This window comes from Ursus americanus, chromosome 26, assembly GCF_024610735.1.
Source record: "Ursus americanus isolate L20-20 chromosome 26, mUrsAme1.1.p, whole genome shotgun sequence".
Classification (NCBI taxonomy): domain Eukaryota; kingdom Metazoa; phylum Chordata; class Mammalia; order Carnivora; family Ursidae; genus Ursus; species Ursus americanus.
The window spans coordinates 5,472,237-5,489,764 of record NC_142152.1 but is presented as its reverse complement, the minus strand read 5'-3'; the positions used below and the strand labels follow the sequence as shown (position 1 = coordinate 5,489,764).

The 17,528-nt window shown below is 39.4% G+C and overlaps 2 protein-coding genes across 3 annotated transcripts in view; one reads left to right on the top strand and one right to left on the bottom strand.

Annotated features, from left to right (window-relative positions):
- TXNDC16 (thioredoxin domain containing 16) overlaps positions 1-10,976 on the bottom strand; it is a 107,908-nt gene extending 96,932 nt beyond the window's left edge. For both annotated transcript variants that reach the window (XR_006781961.2, XM_045810385.2), the window contains exons 1-3: positions 10,891-10,976; positions 1,379-1,487; positions 480-706 (exon numbers count right to left, since the gene is read on the bottom strand). Coding sequence is in view for 1 of the 2 variants with exons in the window: in XM_045810385.2 (XP_045666341.2) it covers positions 480-706; positions 1,379-1,398 (247 nt within the window). In the remaining variant the exon portion in view is untranslated. The remainder of the gene's footprint in view (positions 1-479; positions 707-1,378; positions 1,488-10,890) is intronic.
- A 557-nt stretch (positions 10,977-11,533) lies between these two features.
- The window catches only part of GPR137C (G protein-coupled receptor 137C), a 60,561-nt gene continuing 54,566 nt past the window's right edge, over positions 11,534-17,528 (top strand). Inside the window, exon 1 of the mRNA XM_045810520.2 lies at positions 11,534-12,034. Coding sequence (XP_045666476.1) covers positions 11,615-12,034 — 420 coding nt within the window. The 5' untranslated portion in view covers positions 11,534-11,614. The remainder of the gene's footprint in view (positions 12,035-17,528) is intronic.

The following is a 17,528-nucleotide window of genomic DNA, read 5'->3' as shown; positions in this document are numbered from 1 at the left end:
AATACTTCTATTGGTTAATCACTGTATTAATGGTACGGCTAAAGCAGAATATTAAACAAAAGCATTACTATACTTTAAGTAGAGTTTCAAACCACTTTTAAAATATTTGTTCACTAAAAATACCAAAAAGTATATTTTCAGAGATGACTAGATGAAATTCAGAGGTTATTCTACTAATTGTGAATTATCTAGTATTTACTATGGACTGGTCACATGAGTAAATTCATTTAATCCTCACAACAAATTTACAAAGCAAGTATTATTTCCTCATTACGGATGACAACTAAAACACAGAGAGGCTAAGTGACTTGGCCAAAATCATACAGTGGCACAATCAGGATTTAAACTCAGGCAGACACATTTTAGTAGCAGCTTTATAGCACATCATACTAATCCTGACAATAAATTCCCACTGAGAATATTGACTAAACAGCAATAGAAACATCACAAAAATCATGCAGAATATAAAAAATACTTACCAGCTTGACAAAAATAAGCTAAGGAGGCTTTTCCTGGTTGCAATGTACTGAAATATTTCTGAGGGCTCAGTTCTGATAGAGAGTCTACTGCTGATTTATAAAAAATGCTCATCATGACAAAAGAGATGCCAACTCTAAATTTATTGAAACTGGAAGACATCATCAGCTGTAGTCGTACATGGGCAGGAGACTTCTGTCTGTTTTGTTCAGTGCTGTGGTTCTGTTGCCTAGGATAATACCCAGCAAGAATACGTGTTCAACAAAGTTTTGCTGAATAAATTTGTTAAACAAATGAATGAAGTAAAATCTGCAAAGAGAATAATATAAGTCATTACTTATATATTTGATTTTGCTAGTACTTTCCTATTTCCTTCTAGCAAATATTTGAGAGGGATGATATAAAATGATATTGATTTAATAATATTATTGATTTTTGATACTTGCAAAAGATATCAAAGATATCTAGAAAATACAATATGAAATATTTTGTTTAATAGATATTTACTAGAGTATGTTAAGCTAATTGTCATTTTTAAGGGTCCTAAAATTAATTCCCAAATATTATTTAATCCTTGTTTTAAATTGGGCATTTTATCTTTCTTTACCAGAACAGATTTACAACCAATACTCAGTTATTTAATACCATTAACGTAGGAGTGAGACATGCAAAATCTATACTATGTCTACATTCTTTTTACTTTAAATTCCCTAGAAGATAGCTATTAAAACTATTTAAAGAACTTTCCTTCTAAATATACTTTTAATACATGACTTAGACTTATTTATACAGCTTAGAAATTCAAGCATTTTTTACAACCCATATTTTAATTCAACTCTACCTTTTGAACTCAGATTTGTTTTAGATATCGTCGTCTTCTCTTCTTTCATGCTTTACTTACTTCCATGCTATCCTCTGCATCTGTACGCAATTCGTTGTCTTCTGTTTTGCTACCTTCAAATTTCTCTTGAACAGATTCTTCTTTCAGGAGGTTTTTCTACTGATACTACCTAAAAAAGAAGATAGTTTGGGAAAATTGGTGTAACATAAATATATCATACTTCTAGATGGTAAAGATACACCCACAAGCATAGGTGAGAATTTTAATTTTTTTTTTTAAATTTCAAATAGAACCTCTACCTTTCAAACAAAAGATCACTATCTCAAAACAAGAGACAGAAAAAAATAGCTAAAAATTACCCATAAGGAGAAGGGTAGACTTTCTCAGTAAAGAATAAAATGATAGAAGAATGAAAAATTTAGGGAAAATTATACTAAATTGGATATTTACTTCACTCTTGTAAGATTTTACCTATTTATTTGTCAGAGAGAGAGAGAACATACATAAGCAGGGGGAGGTGCAGGCAGAGGGAGAACCAGGCTCACTGCTACACAAGGAACCTGAGGCGGGACTCCATCCCAGGCCTCTGGGATTATGACCTGAAGCAAAGGCAAATGCTTAATCAACTGAGCCACCCAGGTGCTGCCTACTTTGCTCTTTTCAATCTTATCAGTAAGCATATAACTTTTCTCCTTACAAAGCAGGTATTCCTATGATCGTCTGACTTGTTTCTTAAATTCCACATATCCATGAGATCATATGATAATTGTCTCTCTCTGATTGACTTTTTACTTAGCATAATACTCTCTAGTTCCATCCATGTTGTTGCATATGGCAAGATTTCTTTTTGTTTTTTGTTTTTTTTTTTGATGGCTGCAGATCATAGGGGAAGAGAAAAAAATGAAAAAAGACAAAACCAGAGAGGGAGACAAACCATAAGAGACTCTTAATCTTCGGAAACAAACTTAGGGTTGCTGGAGGGGAGAGGGGTGAAGGGATGGGGTAACTGGGTGATAGACATTGGGGAGGTATGCGTTGTAATAAGCACTGGGTATTATATAAGACTGATGAATCACAGACCTGTACCCCTGAAACAAATCATACATTATATGTTAATTGAATTTAAATTTAAAAAAATAAATTAAAAAAAAGCAGGTATTCCTAAAAAAAAAAGGAGCTAATTACTCATTAATTACTTAACATTATTTTCATTAGAGCTAGTTTATATCAGTGAACAAATCTGCCATTGATATTTAATAATGAACCAAGAGTTCAAAACTCAAGTAGAATGAAGTGAGGACTATGAGTGGTATATAAAAAAGTAATTTTAATGATATAATTTAGGGGTATCCTTGATATTAGCACTGATTACACATTATAGCCATTTTAAACTAATGTATTTTAAAGCCACTTATATTAATGGGAATGGTTTAAAATAGGTCATTCAAAATTTTCTTTATGGGGGGGTGGGAATACATGCGTCCTGAGGCTAAGGGAATAACTATATAACATTTATTACTATATGAAATAACTAAAACCTAATGAAAAGATGAAACTTTTAAATAAAAGTACATTTGAACAATTCAAGTATAAATATAATTTTTCCTGGGCTTGTGGTTACAATTCAGTTTTTAACACTAACCTGGACAGTAGGGTTAACAGATGATTCTTTTCCCATAGAATGAATTTTGTAGCAGCAAAAGGTCTAACTGCACGTTCGGTGCTAGAATACTTTCCCACACCTATCTCATTGGACAAATGAAATTATAGATGTGAAAGTACTATGTATTTGGTCAATTAGAAATGTTGGTGATTATTCTTACATACATACTTTCAGGGATAGGAACTCATTAGTAACTACAACCTTTGCAGTTTGTTCCACCTTTGATAAATTTGATTATTTAAGGAATTACTTAAGGCAGAGAATATTGCACAGATCAGCCAGAAATAGAGTTTACATGGTTAAAATAAAATACTGAATAATAATTTAACCAAATTCAAGACAACCACAGTTCAGAGGATGGGGAGACAGAAAGTAAGGAAACACAAAGTCAGGGTGGGAAGAGGAATAAAAGCTAAATCTTCACTTTCACAAGACCAAAAGCCAAGTTTATTAGAAATAGCAAAAATCAATGCCAAAAGAAACAGGGAGCAATTTAAATAATTGCCCCTAAGGAATAAGAAATTGGAGGAGGAAGATACTAAGGAGACTTCTGAAGTCTTACGTAGAACCATCTGACTCTCTAAATAGCGTACCTTTTCATTTTGATGTTACAGTTAAAGTCATTCTATTTAGACTACATCAAAATAAAAAGCTCTGCACAGCAAAGGAAACAACCAACAAAACTAAAATACTACTGAATGGGAGAAGATATCTGCAAATGACATATCCAAAGAAGTGTTAGTATCCAAAATATATAAAGAACTTATACAACTCAACATCAAAAAAAAACACAAGTAATTCGATTTAAAAATGGGCAGAAGAACAGGAATTTTTCCAAAGATGACATACAGATGGCCAACAGACACATGAAAATATGCTCAACATCGCTCATCCTCAGGAAATGCAAATCAAAACCACAATGAGATATCACCTCACACCTGTCAGAATGGCTAAAATCAAAAGCTCAAGAAACAAGCATTGGTGAGGATGTGGAGAAAAAGGAACCCTCATGCACTGTTGGTGGAGGTGCAAACTGGTATAGCCACTGTGGAAAACAGTATGGAAGTTCCCCCCAAAATTACAAATATAACTACGATCCTATGATCCAGTAATTGCACTACTGGATATTTACCCAAAGAATACAAAAACACTAATTCAAAAGGTTTTATACACATTTATGTTTATTGCAGCATTACTTGCAATAGCCGAACTATGGAAGCAGCCTAAGTGTCCATGACTAGATAAAAGAATAAAGAAGATGTAGTATATATACAATAGAATATTATTCAGCCATAAAAAAAGAATGAAATCCTGCCATTTGCAACAACATGGATGGATCTAGAGGATATAATGCTAAACGAAATAAGAGAAAGACAAATACCATATGATTTCACTCAAATGGAGATATTAAACAAAACAAATGAACAAAGAAAAAAAAGAGAAAGACAAATCAAAAAACACACTCTTAACTATAGAGAACAGAGGGTTACCAGAGGGGGGGGTGGGTTGAAGGGGATGGGTAAAACAGGTGGATTAAGAGTACACTTCTCTTAGGGCACCTAGGTCAGTCAGTCAGTTGAGCGTCCAACTCTTGGTTTTGTTTCAGGTTGTGATCTCTGGGTCCTGGTATCAAGTCTTGCGATGGGCTCCATGCTAAGCAGGTAATCTGCTTAAGGATTCTTCCTCTCCCTCTCCCTCTGCCCCTCCCAGAGCTCGTGTTCAGGTGCTCACTCTCTCTTTAAAATAAATAAATAAATCTTTAAAAAAAAAAGAAAAAAGAGTACATTTCTCTTGAAGAGCACTGAGTAATATATGAAATTGTTGAATTGCTATATTGTACACCTGAAACTAATACAACACTGTATGTTGACTACACTGGAATTAAAATAATACAAATGAAAATTAAAAATTAAAGTTATTACTAGTACATAATCGAATTTTCCATAGCTTCTACTCTTATTAATCCAACCTATTCCTGTGGGGCCACAGAAGGATGTTCATTTCACATGCATGGAAAATAAAATGCATGTGCCCAGAGACATGTTCTTCATACAAAAATATCTTTAAACTAAAGAGAAGTATGAATGGAAAAGGGTGGGGGAATGAGAATACCAGTGAGAACAGAGCAAAAACAAAGATACAGAATGTACCTCATGACTCTTTTTCTTCAGTAAGTAGAAAATGGAATAGAAAACAATACTTAACGATTCAAAATCTAAGTATCAGGTGCCTGGGTGGCTCAGTCAGTTAAGCATCCATCCACCTTTGGCTCAGGTCATGATCTCGAGGTCCTGGGATCGAGTCCTGCGTTGGGTTCCCTCCTCAGCGGGGAGTCTGCTTCTCCCTCTCCCCCCTCATCTCAAAAATAAATAAATAAATAATCTTTAAAAATCTAAATATCAACAACGAGATGAGTATCTTGGGAGAAATATAACCCTGGTACTTTGGTATAGTAGTTCATTGGTATGGGGTAAATAGTTCCAGTTCTCCTGTAGAAGGAAGGATTACACTTAACTTTCTGCACTTCCCATCTCTAGTGAATTGGTTGTGGCCACCAGGTGACCTACTCTCGTCAATAAAATGTAAGCAAAAGTGGCGTGTCTCGTTCAAGCAACAGTTGAACAGCTAGTGTGCGGTAGGGCAGGACTTATTTTCTTCTCTCACAGTCATTAAAAATGCTCAGTTGGTGGCTATTCCTTAGCATGAGTCCCAAATGAGCACAACACAGAGAACCCTCACTGATATGCAACAAGCATGTGACATAGGAGGAAATAAACTTATGGTCATAGGCCACTGAGATTTGAGGGGGTATTACAGCAACATAATCTAGTTTATCTTCACTGATATACAAACTAGAACAAGGTGCTACCTTAACAAGAACCCCAAAACAGTGGCTCAGAGGCCAAGGAGCAAGGACTGTTGAGGGCCTACTCAGGGAAACTTTCATCAGAGACAGGAGCTTGGCAATCCACATTAAGGAAATTGACTAAATGGTCACTACAATAATTTGGAGGTGACACACACCTAATGAATTTATAATGAGCATGTACCCAGGCTGGTGTGGCTAATGACTTTATTTATGGCCTGAAGGGAAGAGGCTGGTAGACAGGAGATGAGCACTGAGTGAACGTCACCACTGGTTATGCTTAATAAGGTATTCAAAGAAAGGTACTCAAAAAACCACCGCCATCGAAGAGACTAGCTGTTTAAAACTTAGACAGTCCTTTAGCCCCCACCCTTCTATCATCAGGAAGCAATCTGACAAAATTGCTCAGCCATGGAAAGAGGCCATATTCTCCAAAGCCAACTTCAGATGTGGCCAAGGATAATAAAAATGGAAGGACCTCCTGCAGAGTAAAGACAGGGACCATGGAGAACTACGCCCTAGGGCATGTGCCAGAATATGAACTGTTTGTTACTGGTCTATAATAATGAGATAAACACAGACATTGAGTGTAAATGTCAAAAAGCTGTCATAGCCCATTTTACACAGTAATTTCCTGTCTGTTGAAACTAAAAATTTTAAAATTGGGCTTGACGGGGCGCCTGGGTGGCACAGCAGTTAAGCGTCTGCCTTTGGCTCAGAGCGTGATCCCGGCGTTGTGGGATCGCGCCCCACATCAGGCTCCTCTGCTATGAGCCTGCTTCTTCCTCTCCCACTCCCCCTGCTTGTGTTCCCTCTCTCGCTGGCTGTCTCTATCTCTGTCGAATGAATAAATAAATAAAATCTTTAAAAAAATAAAATAAAATAAAATTGGGCTTGTCATTTGATAAGTGTTTTCATTCCATTTTTGTTATAATTCATTTTTATTGTAGTTAACAAAAATTCAAATTTAGATTTTGAATCATTAAGAATTTTTTAAAATAAATAAACAAACAAACAAACCCTGGTCATTAATGACACAGTTTGAAAAGCAGTGACCTGGAGAACCCAGTGAACAGAACAAGGGCCCTAGCAATACCTGCCCAGTGAGATTCCAAAAGTTCCTACAGTCTAGAGTCTAGTGTGTCTTCCATTCTTCCCCTCTCCAAATGTGAACACTTATTATACGCATTTGTCCCTACACTACCCTATGTATTCAACTGGGGATGGGAGACAGATAACTTATAATGTCCAGACTGATAAGAGATTTGCACTACTGGGCATTACTCAGAGATCCTGGACTTTGAGCTTGATACAGTGACTGGATGGGATTTGGGGGTTATGTACACTGGGAAGGGCCAAGGATTAACTACATGTAAGAAGAATATCTGTTCACAAAAAGGGTGGACTGTTCAAATGTTTCTAGTTCTCTACACATGTTAAAATTGTACTTCCCCACTTCCTTGAATTAGGTATAGCCATGACTTGGTCAATGAAATGTGCAGTGACATATGTAACTTGCAGGAGTTTTTCACAGTCAATATATTTTCATGACCCACGACACACTTTTCTTCTGCTATGATGAATGATAACACTCAAAATGAAGCCTTCTCTGTTGAACCAAGTCTCAGAAAGAGGACAGCATGGGGCAGAGCTCCCAGCTAACCCAGAATGAACATAAATTAAACATTTCTGTGTTAAATCTCTTAAGTTTGGGTGTTGTTATTACAGTATAACCCAGCCTGGACTTATTCGTTTTAATAACAGCTAAGAGGAGAGTGACTTGAACATAAATACATATACTGGATTTTCAAAGCATTTAATATCAAAGAATTCACAGGAAATTGACCCAATTTCACTGTATGACAATTCTAAAAGTGAAGAGGACTCTTTCAAATGCAACTGACTATAACCACAACAAGTGCCAATGCCAAAAGAGGGAAGTCACAGGCAAATGTTTGCCAATACTACACACATACACCTCCCAACTACATGCAGACTCATACCCTTTGAGCCTGGAGGGGGCCCTCAATTCATCAGTATAATGCTCCTGTTAGCACTAATCAGAGTCGGTATACAAGACGTAACTTTTGCCTCATTCTTAAACTCTAAACAAGTATGCCTGCGCAGGTCATTTAAAAGTTGGTAGGGGCTCCTGGGTGGCTCAGTTGGTTAAGCATCCAACCCTTGATCTCAGCACAGGGCTTGATCTCAGGGTCCTGAGTTTAAGCCCCACACTGGGCTCCATGCTGGGCATGGAGACTACTTAAAAAAAAAAGTTGCAAAAAATGTGTGACATTTAACTAAGGACAAATACAAGAGGGTGACAAACACTGTGAGTTGGAACAATGAGGCTGTAGTATAAAAAGGGTTAAACCTTGCAACTAAAACACTAAATAAAATGTAACAAAATTTGGAGGCACCGGGGCGGCTTAGTCAGTTAAGTATCCCACTCTTGATCTCAGCTCAGGTCTTGATGTCAGGGTCGTGGATTTGGTCCTGCACTGGGTTCCACACTGGGCATGGAGCCAACTTAAAAAAAAAAAAAAGCAACAAAATTTTGTTCAGCACCAAATACGAGAGTCCCCAGACGGCAATGAGGAGGAATTTCAATAGAACATTCATCTTCCTGCTAGTGGGGAAGGGGTAAGGATCTGCCTTCATGTGTGCCACAGTTGGAGCAGCTGGTGACTCTCTACAGTTAGAACAATCCTATTTGGGGATTGGTTCCTGTACATAATAATACTTGGCAAATAGTTCTGCTTTTAAATGTTTGAAAGACCATTGTGCTAGAGTAATGTACCCTCCTAGAACAACAATATTCAACCACTGCATTTGGACACATTTCAAATTTTAGAATATCAAGCAGCAAGCTTTTCTAGAAGACCTTGGTTAGTTTCCCTTTATAGACTTAAATTTCCCTAATGATTAACCATAAAACTAAAAGTTTTCCCTCTCAAGAAAAAGAGGAAATTAACAACTGTAAGCATTAAACAAATTATACCAAGTTCTGTGGGCATCATTCTCTGGGAAGAGAGACATATCATAATTTGTAACAAATGGGGCATATAATGCTTACAAACTTCCTGTAAGAACATTCTGGCAAAAATTAGCTTATAGTTTAATGCTGCTACTGGAGAAAACCTGCTCACTGAACCAGCTTCAAATAAACTATTGATTAGATATCATCAAACTATCATTTTAGACTCAATGGAAGCAATAAATCAACATCTCCCTACTTCAGAGCCCCTTCAAGGCAGTTGGGGTAACCTCTACCTGCATACCTCATGCACCCCCAAAAAAGGAAGGGGAAGAGAGCTATCTGGACTTGCTCTGAAATAAAAAATTTCACAAGCAAAGACCTAAAACTAGTATGGGTACTATCCAGATATTGTTTACTATAACTCTGAGTAGAGAATATAGGAGAAAAAGAAAAACCAGTTCATGGTGAAGGACTATTCGTGAACTGAAACATGCACCTCATCATTATGGAAGATACAAAAATAGGCATTTCGGGGAAGAGGAGGTTCCCGTGATTTTTGATGAGTGCCTAAAATCACAGAACTCTGAGTTCATGCTTAATTTACAAGCTTAAGGGGTACCTGGGTGGCTCAGTCGGTTAAGCGCCTGCCTTCGGCTCAGGTCATGATCCCAGGGTCCTGGGAGGATGTCCCACATCAGGCTCCCTACTCAGAAGGAAGTCTTCTTCTCCCTCTCCCTCGTGTTCGTTCTAGCTCTCTCTCGAATAAACAAGATCTTTTAAAAAATAATAATAATTTCCCTTTTAAAAAAATTACAAGCTTAAGCACATAACTGCTTAACTCAGACCTATTAACTTCTTTCAGCAAGTTGTACCCTGCTCTAGGCTGCACTGTACACCCTGTTCAGCTGAATGTTTCATCTGAGAGATCCATAGGTAACTGTGCCAGGCCTAAACGTCACAGTTTGTCAATATACCTATAAAGAATCCAAAACACATCAGTATCTGGCGCCTGGGTGAACCACTGTCCCAGAATCTGGAGTACAAAATAGACTTTAAAGTTCCCTGTGGATCCCTTAGCTAGGAAAGAAGGTAGCAAAACTCTTCTTACACAAAACATTAAGACAAAGGATGGTGAGTTACAGAAGGCTGAGTCTTGGTTGCACCAGTAAATGTAGCAGTGTCTTTCAAAAGGATACTGAATTTGTGATGTGCCACTCACTCTAAGAAGAACACAAATTATTTTCTCATCATTTTGCATTACTTTGCTCATTTTACTACCAAACGCTAAAAAGAAAAAAAAAATCAGCAAATGTCGTCAGTCCGATATACGTTGGAAGATCCATTCCTCGCTTGTTTACAGCAATAACATAATAAGCATTTGCTTTGTAGCTCTCTGAGCCTCAAGAAGAGCGCCACCATCCACCAAATACGGGACTAAGGCTCGAAGGAATACATACGGAATTTAAGGAGTACAAACTATTCTACTTCTTTCTCCCTAGACATTCATCAGACTTACAGTTCTGTTTCTGCCTTCTTCCCTAAACTTATGCCCAGAGCATCCTTCCAAATTCTAAGTTTCAAAGACCCAAATTCCCCCTATTCAGACCTCCTGTGGACATCCATCTTATCCTAGTATCACTCGTCCTCTAAGAGACATTTCCCGAGGAAGAATTTTGCTCTTCAGTTCACCCTTTTCATTCCATCCCCTCTCCCCACAAAGGGCTCACGTTTTTCTCGCCGCTCGTGCTCGGGGAAAAAAGAAGAAAAACAAAATGCCCCTCAGAAGGACGCAGGTGAGGGCCTTTTAAGCCAAACTCCAGAGCTCAGTGGCGCAGCCCCTGTTGGGGGGCAGCCGCCAGGCTGAATCCCCATCCCTGCAGGCAGAAACCACAGCCACTCCACTGAAGGACCCGCGCCGCCACCTACCTGCCCGACACCTGCGGGTAAGACCTACCCGGAGGAACCCAGGCGGTTCCCGCGGCCGACAATTCCCGCCACGTGAAGAAGAGGCAGAAGGCGGGGCCGTACCCCGCTGCCTGGCAGCGGCGAACCGCGGAACTTACCTACTAGGGTACAGCACTCCCGCCGTCAGCGCCTGCGGCCACCACCGCTCGGCGGGGTCGGCCTGCTGAGCAAAAAAAAAAAAAAAGAAAAAAAAGAAAAAAAAAACCCAAAGCTCCTCCCTCTCCTCGTGCTCCCTACGTGCGGCCTCTCCAACCAATGGGAAGAATAGGGGGCGGAGCGAGAGCCGTCCCAGGTGACAGGCGACCACCGAGTTCTCCCGCCGGCGCCAGCTGGCCGTGCAGTTGCTGGGCCAATCGGCAGTGTGGGTGGGGAGTGAAGGGGAGGGAGAAAGTGAGGAAAGCCGATGCCCAATCAGATCTTGGAGCCTTCGAGCGACGGGTCCTGTGGCCGGTGGCCTTCCGAGCGCGGCGCGCAGGGGGCGTGCCCGTCTGGGCCAATCGGCGAGAGCCCACGGTGCGGAGCGAGCGCCTCAAATGCTCGGGTTTCTCAGCTGATTGTCTCCAGCCGAGAGTTGTTTTTTGCAGCTACCGAGCCGAGCCGCAGCAGGAGGAGCCGAGACCCCCGGGGGGGGCGGGGAGAGGAGGCGGGGTCCGGGGAGCCGCGGCTGCTCCGCGCGGGGCTCGCGGGTCCTGTCACGGCGCTTCCCGGGGTTGGAGGTTGGGGTGGGTGGGGGGTAAGGGGGAAATCTTTCTCCCCCTCGACGGCGGCTCCGAGTCCGGCCCCTTCCTTCCCGCGCTCTCTCGCCCGCCCCCCAGCCCCCTCATGAGGGTGTCCGTGCCGGGTCCGGCGGCCGGCCGCGAGCCCTCGACGCCCGGAGGCGGAGGCGGAGGCGCCGTCGCTGCCGCCTCAGGCGCCGCGGTGCCGGGCTCGGTGCAGTTGGCGCTGAGCATCCTGCACGCCCTGCTCTACGCCGCGCTCTTCGCCTTTGCCTACCTGCAGCTGTGGCGGCTGCTCCTGTACCGCGAGCGGCGGCTGAGTTACCAGAGCCTCTGCCTCTTCCTCTGTCTCCTGTGGGCAGCGCTCAGGACCACCCTCTTCTCTGCCGCCTTCTCGCTCAGCGGCTCCCTGCCCCTGCTCCGGCCGCCCGCTCACCTGCACTTCTTCCCCCACTGGCTGCTCTACTGCTTCCCCTCCTGTCTCCAGTTCTCCACGCTCTGTCTCCTCAACCTCTACCTGGCGGAGGTAAGGTGGGAGGACCGGCTTGCGGGGCCGGGCGGGTGAGCGGGGCTGCCGCGATCAACTCGGGCTGAGGACCGGGGGCGGGGGGGACCGGGCAGTTCGAGGCGGGCCCGAGAGTAGCTTGGGGAAACTGAGGCACGCCTGGAGTGTGCTGCCAGTGTGCTCGCCCTAAACTTAAGCGGCGGATTGACTCTGTTCCTGAGAGGCTGGCGGGGTTGAGTGAGTGAGAGTGTGGGTTCTGACAACTTAAAGCAGGACAACCCTTTGTTCGGTGTTCTGGCCCTCCAAGGTAAGGTGTTGGTGGCACCAACAAAGTGGCATCGCAAGAAGTAGCAGCCCCGGTAGCTCTGCCGAAGCTGGACTGTGTTGAGAGAGGTTGGATGCTGAGGTAGCAGCAGCTCTGCTGAAGCTGGACTGCTGCCAGCCATTACGTCACCAGGCAGAGCTGTTCCTCTGCTATTGTTGCTGCGTTTCTTTTATTAGAAGCTTATATTCCCTCCTGCATCTCCTTTCCTGTGGCTCGATAAACCTCACACAAATTCCGTTCGATAGTTCCCCAGCAGGGTTAATGATCAATAACCAAAGCCGAGGGTCAGTATAAAGACCTCCATAAAGCTCTTAATGTTTGCCCCACTTGCTCCAAGCTTTGGCTATTTATCCTGCCTATTACAGCCTGGTGGGTTTTTTGGGGCTACTTAAGATAGAAAATACTAGCTTAACCTGTGACTGTTGCAGAAACAAACCACTAAACTGTTTTTGCAATAACTTGCTAAATAGCTGGAACCTAATCACACCCCCTTTCTCTTTTATGGGGAATTGCTGGTTGAATTGCATTGTTCTGCAGCGCTTAGGTATTTGACCCATTTCAAACAGGTTTGAGAGTGTAAGGTTGTCAATCAAATGTGTCAGCTAGTGGTATATAAGCCACAGAATTTTGAGAATTGCCCAAAAACTCTCCCTTACCCCTCCCCCCCACAAAAAAAAAAGCTTGAGGGGAGGAAACAAGGTGACATCATATGCTTAATACTGACTAATATAGAACAATATTGGTCTATGCAGCTAATCCTCTCAAAGGCTTTTGGAGGTGATGAGAATTAACATAGTTCTGAGCAAAAGTAAAAAAACATTTGAGGCAGATTGTTTATATTTCCTGTGTAAACCAACTCTTTTCTCCCATAATAGATGGAAAGTAGAATGCATAATTTTAAAATTACAGTCATAACTTCAGCTTTTTACCACATTAAAAACAACAGTTGAAAATAAGTAACAAAACTAATTTAACTCGAATTCTTTTCCTTCCCCATCCTTTGGAAGTCCAAGCAATACAAGACAAGACCCAAACAGTGAAAAGCAAAAATTAAAAAAAAAATGGGTAATCATAAACCAGATAATCATGCCATAGTCATGTCGCTTATTTGATGATGCTCTCATCTTCTAGTTGTTGTTAAAGCTGTTATAACACTTCTGTCCTTTGTAATTAAATTGATACATTGTATTCTTCCTGACACCATTTCTGATAGAATACCAGTGACCTCTCATAACTGAAGTTTAACTCTAGCTTCAGATATAATTTACCTGAAAGTGACTAGCAATCCTTATGTCATGAGCATCAGGTAATTTGTTTTTCCCCTATACATTTTGACTTATCGTATTAATGATTCCCTGTAAAATAGTGGGCATTTCATAAAGTAGCTAACCACTCATTTTTACTTTTTTTGGAGAAATAAGCTATGCCATAAAAGACATAAATCTTAAGGATACAGCTACGAAATTTTATGTATGCATACACTCATATTACCACACAGATTGAGGTAGACAGCATTTCTGGAGCCCCAAGATATTCCCTTGTGCCCTCTCCCAGTCATACCTCTCACCCTGAGGTAGTCACAAAGTGGCTAAACACTATCACAATAGAAAAAACATCTATAATTAAGCTCAAAATTCTAAAAGTATGCTTTTACAGCATAAACTGCATGATATCTAGATTAGGTTTTCATACTTTTAATTGCTGATATTCCAAGGGAAGAATTTAAATGTCTGAAAGTCTTCCTGTTAAATGAATCTTTTGTGTGATGTAATTTTTCAAAAAGCAATAAAACTCAATAAACCTAGAAAATATAATTTGGAAAGAAGATAGACTAAAGCTTTTTCCTTTTGTAGTGTCTCCTAAAAAGAGTGTAGATTGTCTATAGTTGTCTTTTTATAATCAAATTAACAATTTTAAGATACATAACTGTACTTAAAAGAACAAATTTTCAACTGTTTAAAGAGAGAGATCTTGACCAGAAATCATTTCCCTATTCATTAGAAAAAATCCAGAGAAATCTATTTGAAAGAGTATTTGAATTCAAATTTTTATATCAATTCCAAGTAACTGGAAGTGTACTTTCCATTGATCATTCTGAATTAATGAAACTTCTTCAGTGAGTTCTTGGTATTATAGAAGTATGGTAAGGAAAAGCTATGTGGTGACAACAAAACTAACATTTTATTTTATTTATTTATTTATTTACTTATCTATTTATTTTTACTAAAAGGCCCTATATCTGTTTTGAATAGTTGCACTTCTTGATTACCAAATCACTCTGTCTTTACTATCTGTCATTAAATACCAATTTCATTTTGCTTTTGACCTCTTTAAAGCATTTGTTACATACATTTCTTATGATTAAAAATATCTAACTTTAAAGACTTAATTACAAAGAACCATGGGGCAGAATAAATAAACTTAGAAAAACAACCATTACTACTTTGAATGCATTTTGGTGGTTCTTCTAAAACTCATTAAGTTTTCAAAAAGTTAAGACTGCCTAAATCACTCTTTTGTTGACTACACTTGAGTGGAATTGAGATAAGGAGAAGGACCCTTGTGAAATAATTAGACTTTTCAACTTAATCTCCTGGAAACAGATACTTGGGAGGGGGGCTCACTGTACACTAATCTAAAAACACCTACTGAACTTTTTTTGGCATGATCCTAGAACATGTACTTTACAGAGAAAGGTTCATACTCCTGTACTTTTACCAGAGACTTCAGTCTTTAAAACAGATTATCTGATAAAACTGATGCTACCTTCCACTGGAAGTAAAAGGACTGAAGATGAGAGTTGATAGTATACTGTCTTTGGAGTATTGTTATACATGACAAAATCAATGAGTTCATCTTCAAGGCCCATATTGACATTTTTTCTTACAGTTTTGTAACATGAATGCCTGTTGTTTAATCGGGATAAATATGGTGACTTAATCATAATGCCAAAATGCCACAGTGCCAGCTAGGAAAATTAAATTCAGAATCTTAACTGTTATACTCACAGGTGCTATCATTGTCCCTGACAATGAATACATTCTTCAAAATATCGATGATATGTCAAATAATGTGTAGTTTGATTTACATGTACTTGGGTGTCATTATAATTGTTCTGTGATTTCTCACAAAAGCATTTTCAGCACCTAACATGAAAACTCCTCAAGGATAAGTTAATTTATTATATTTTTATCTCATAGCAACTACAACAATGGTGAATATATTATTGAATGACATTCTCGAAAAGGCCAAAACTAGAAAATATTTAGCTACATCTAAAATTTGGTGGTTAACTTGATTTTGATGAACATTTGAGATAAATTATTTGTGATCTTTCTGGGATCTTTATATTTTCTACCTAAAAGATTGCCCATTGGTATGAATGCTAAGATTCTCTTAGATTATCATGATTTAATTAGATAAAAGTTAATTTTGATTACCACAGGTAAAGTATTACTAATGAAACCATTTGAATATATTCGAGTTTTGCTTAGCTATTTTTACATCATGGCAAATGGCTCATAGTAATTAGGTCTTTGCTAATTTGGCTTCAACAAATTCTATTAAATAGGAAAGTCTGTAAAACAAATAAGTTTCACATCATGAGTCTGTTATTTGCTGGAAATAGTGATTTGGTTCGGTGTTGGATTTTATAACACTTGTCTTCACAATCCCCATGATATAGGTAATACAGAGTGTGATTTGTCCAAGGTTATTGGGCTAGTATGTATCAGATATTATGAATCTTCCTGGACACCATCAATTCTTTATTAATTAGTGCTTTACTATTTAATTTGCTTTCCCACTTTGCCCATTTCAAACCTTTCCTCTCTCCAGCAAACTCTTTCTTCCCCCTTCATTCTCAGCATATGACTCTCAGCTCCTGCTTTATAGAAGAAATCAGGGTCATCTGGCTGAACAGAGATTCAGGAAGATACCTTAAAATGCTGTGAAGAGTATTTAATCTTTTTCAATGAATGATTGAGCTAGTAAGTGAGGAAATTCCTCAGAGGAAAGAAACCACACACACACACACACACACACACACACAGAAGAAATGAATGCAGAATGATAAAGTACCACACAGATGTTTATCTTGAGGTTAGGAGTGGTTACTAGCTGCTTCCTGCTGGCTTAAAGGCTGGATTTTAAATTTTGTGTGTTGAGGTCTGGGAAGGTGACATTGGAGGTAATACCTTGTTGTGAGGTCTGATCAGAGACTTCATTCCCTCCAACTTAATCCCTGAATTCTCAAAGTGTATATCTTCAGTGGATGGGCTAGGAAAAATAAGCAGGTTCTCAAAGTTTGATGATGGTCTTTGTGCCTATCTATGCCTTGGTTTTGGGTGAAGGAGATACATATTGGGAAAGAAAAGTCTTCCCTAGAATGCATAAAAAGTTTAATCTCACACAAGTTTGAAGCCTGAATTCACAGCACTTCTGTAACCTTGGAGGAAAAAAAAACAAATAAAACCCAACCTGAAAATGTAGTTTAATGGTGTCCAGACTTGGTAGTAACCTCAAGAACGTGGAAGGAGCAAATGCAAATCATTTGTTGAGGAGTATAATTTAAACCCAGAATCCTGACAGATAAAATTTCACAGAACATGAGCTCAAAATGAAAAATTACACTATAGAATCTACCTACAAAGATTAAAGATATTAGAATTATCAAATACATAGTACAAAATATTCATTTATGTGAATTAAAGTAAATGGTATTGATATGATTTTAAAAAGTTAACTAGATGCATTTGGAAATCATTTTTAAATTAAAAATACTAAAATTAAAAACTGAAATGAATGGTTAAACAGATTAAACAAAAAGAAATTAGTGGGGGCGCCTGGGTTGAGCATCCAACTCTTCATTTTGGCTCAAGTCACGATCTCAGCATTGTGGGATCAAGCTCTGCATTGGGCTCTACACTCAGCACAGAGTTTGCTTGGGATTCTCTCCCTTTCCCTCTCCCTCCACCTCTGCTTCTCCCACCACTCGTGTGCCATCTCTCTCTCTCTCTCTCACTCAAATAAATCTTTAAAGAAATTAGTGAAGATCTGAGAATAAAATCACCCAGAATATAGTCCAGAAAATAAATCGAAAATATGAACAAAGGATTAAGGGAGAATGAAAACAGAGTAAGCAGGTCCAGTATATATCTAACTGGAATTTCAGAGAAATTGTTCAAAAGA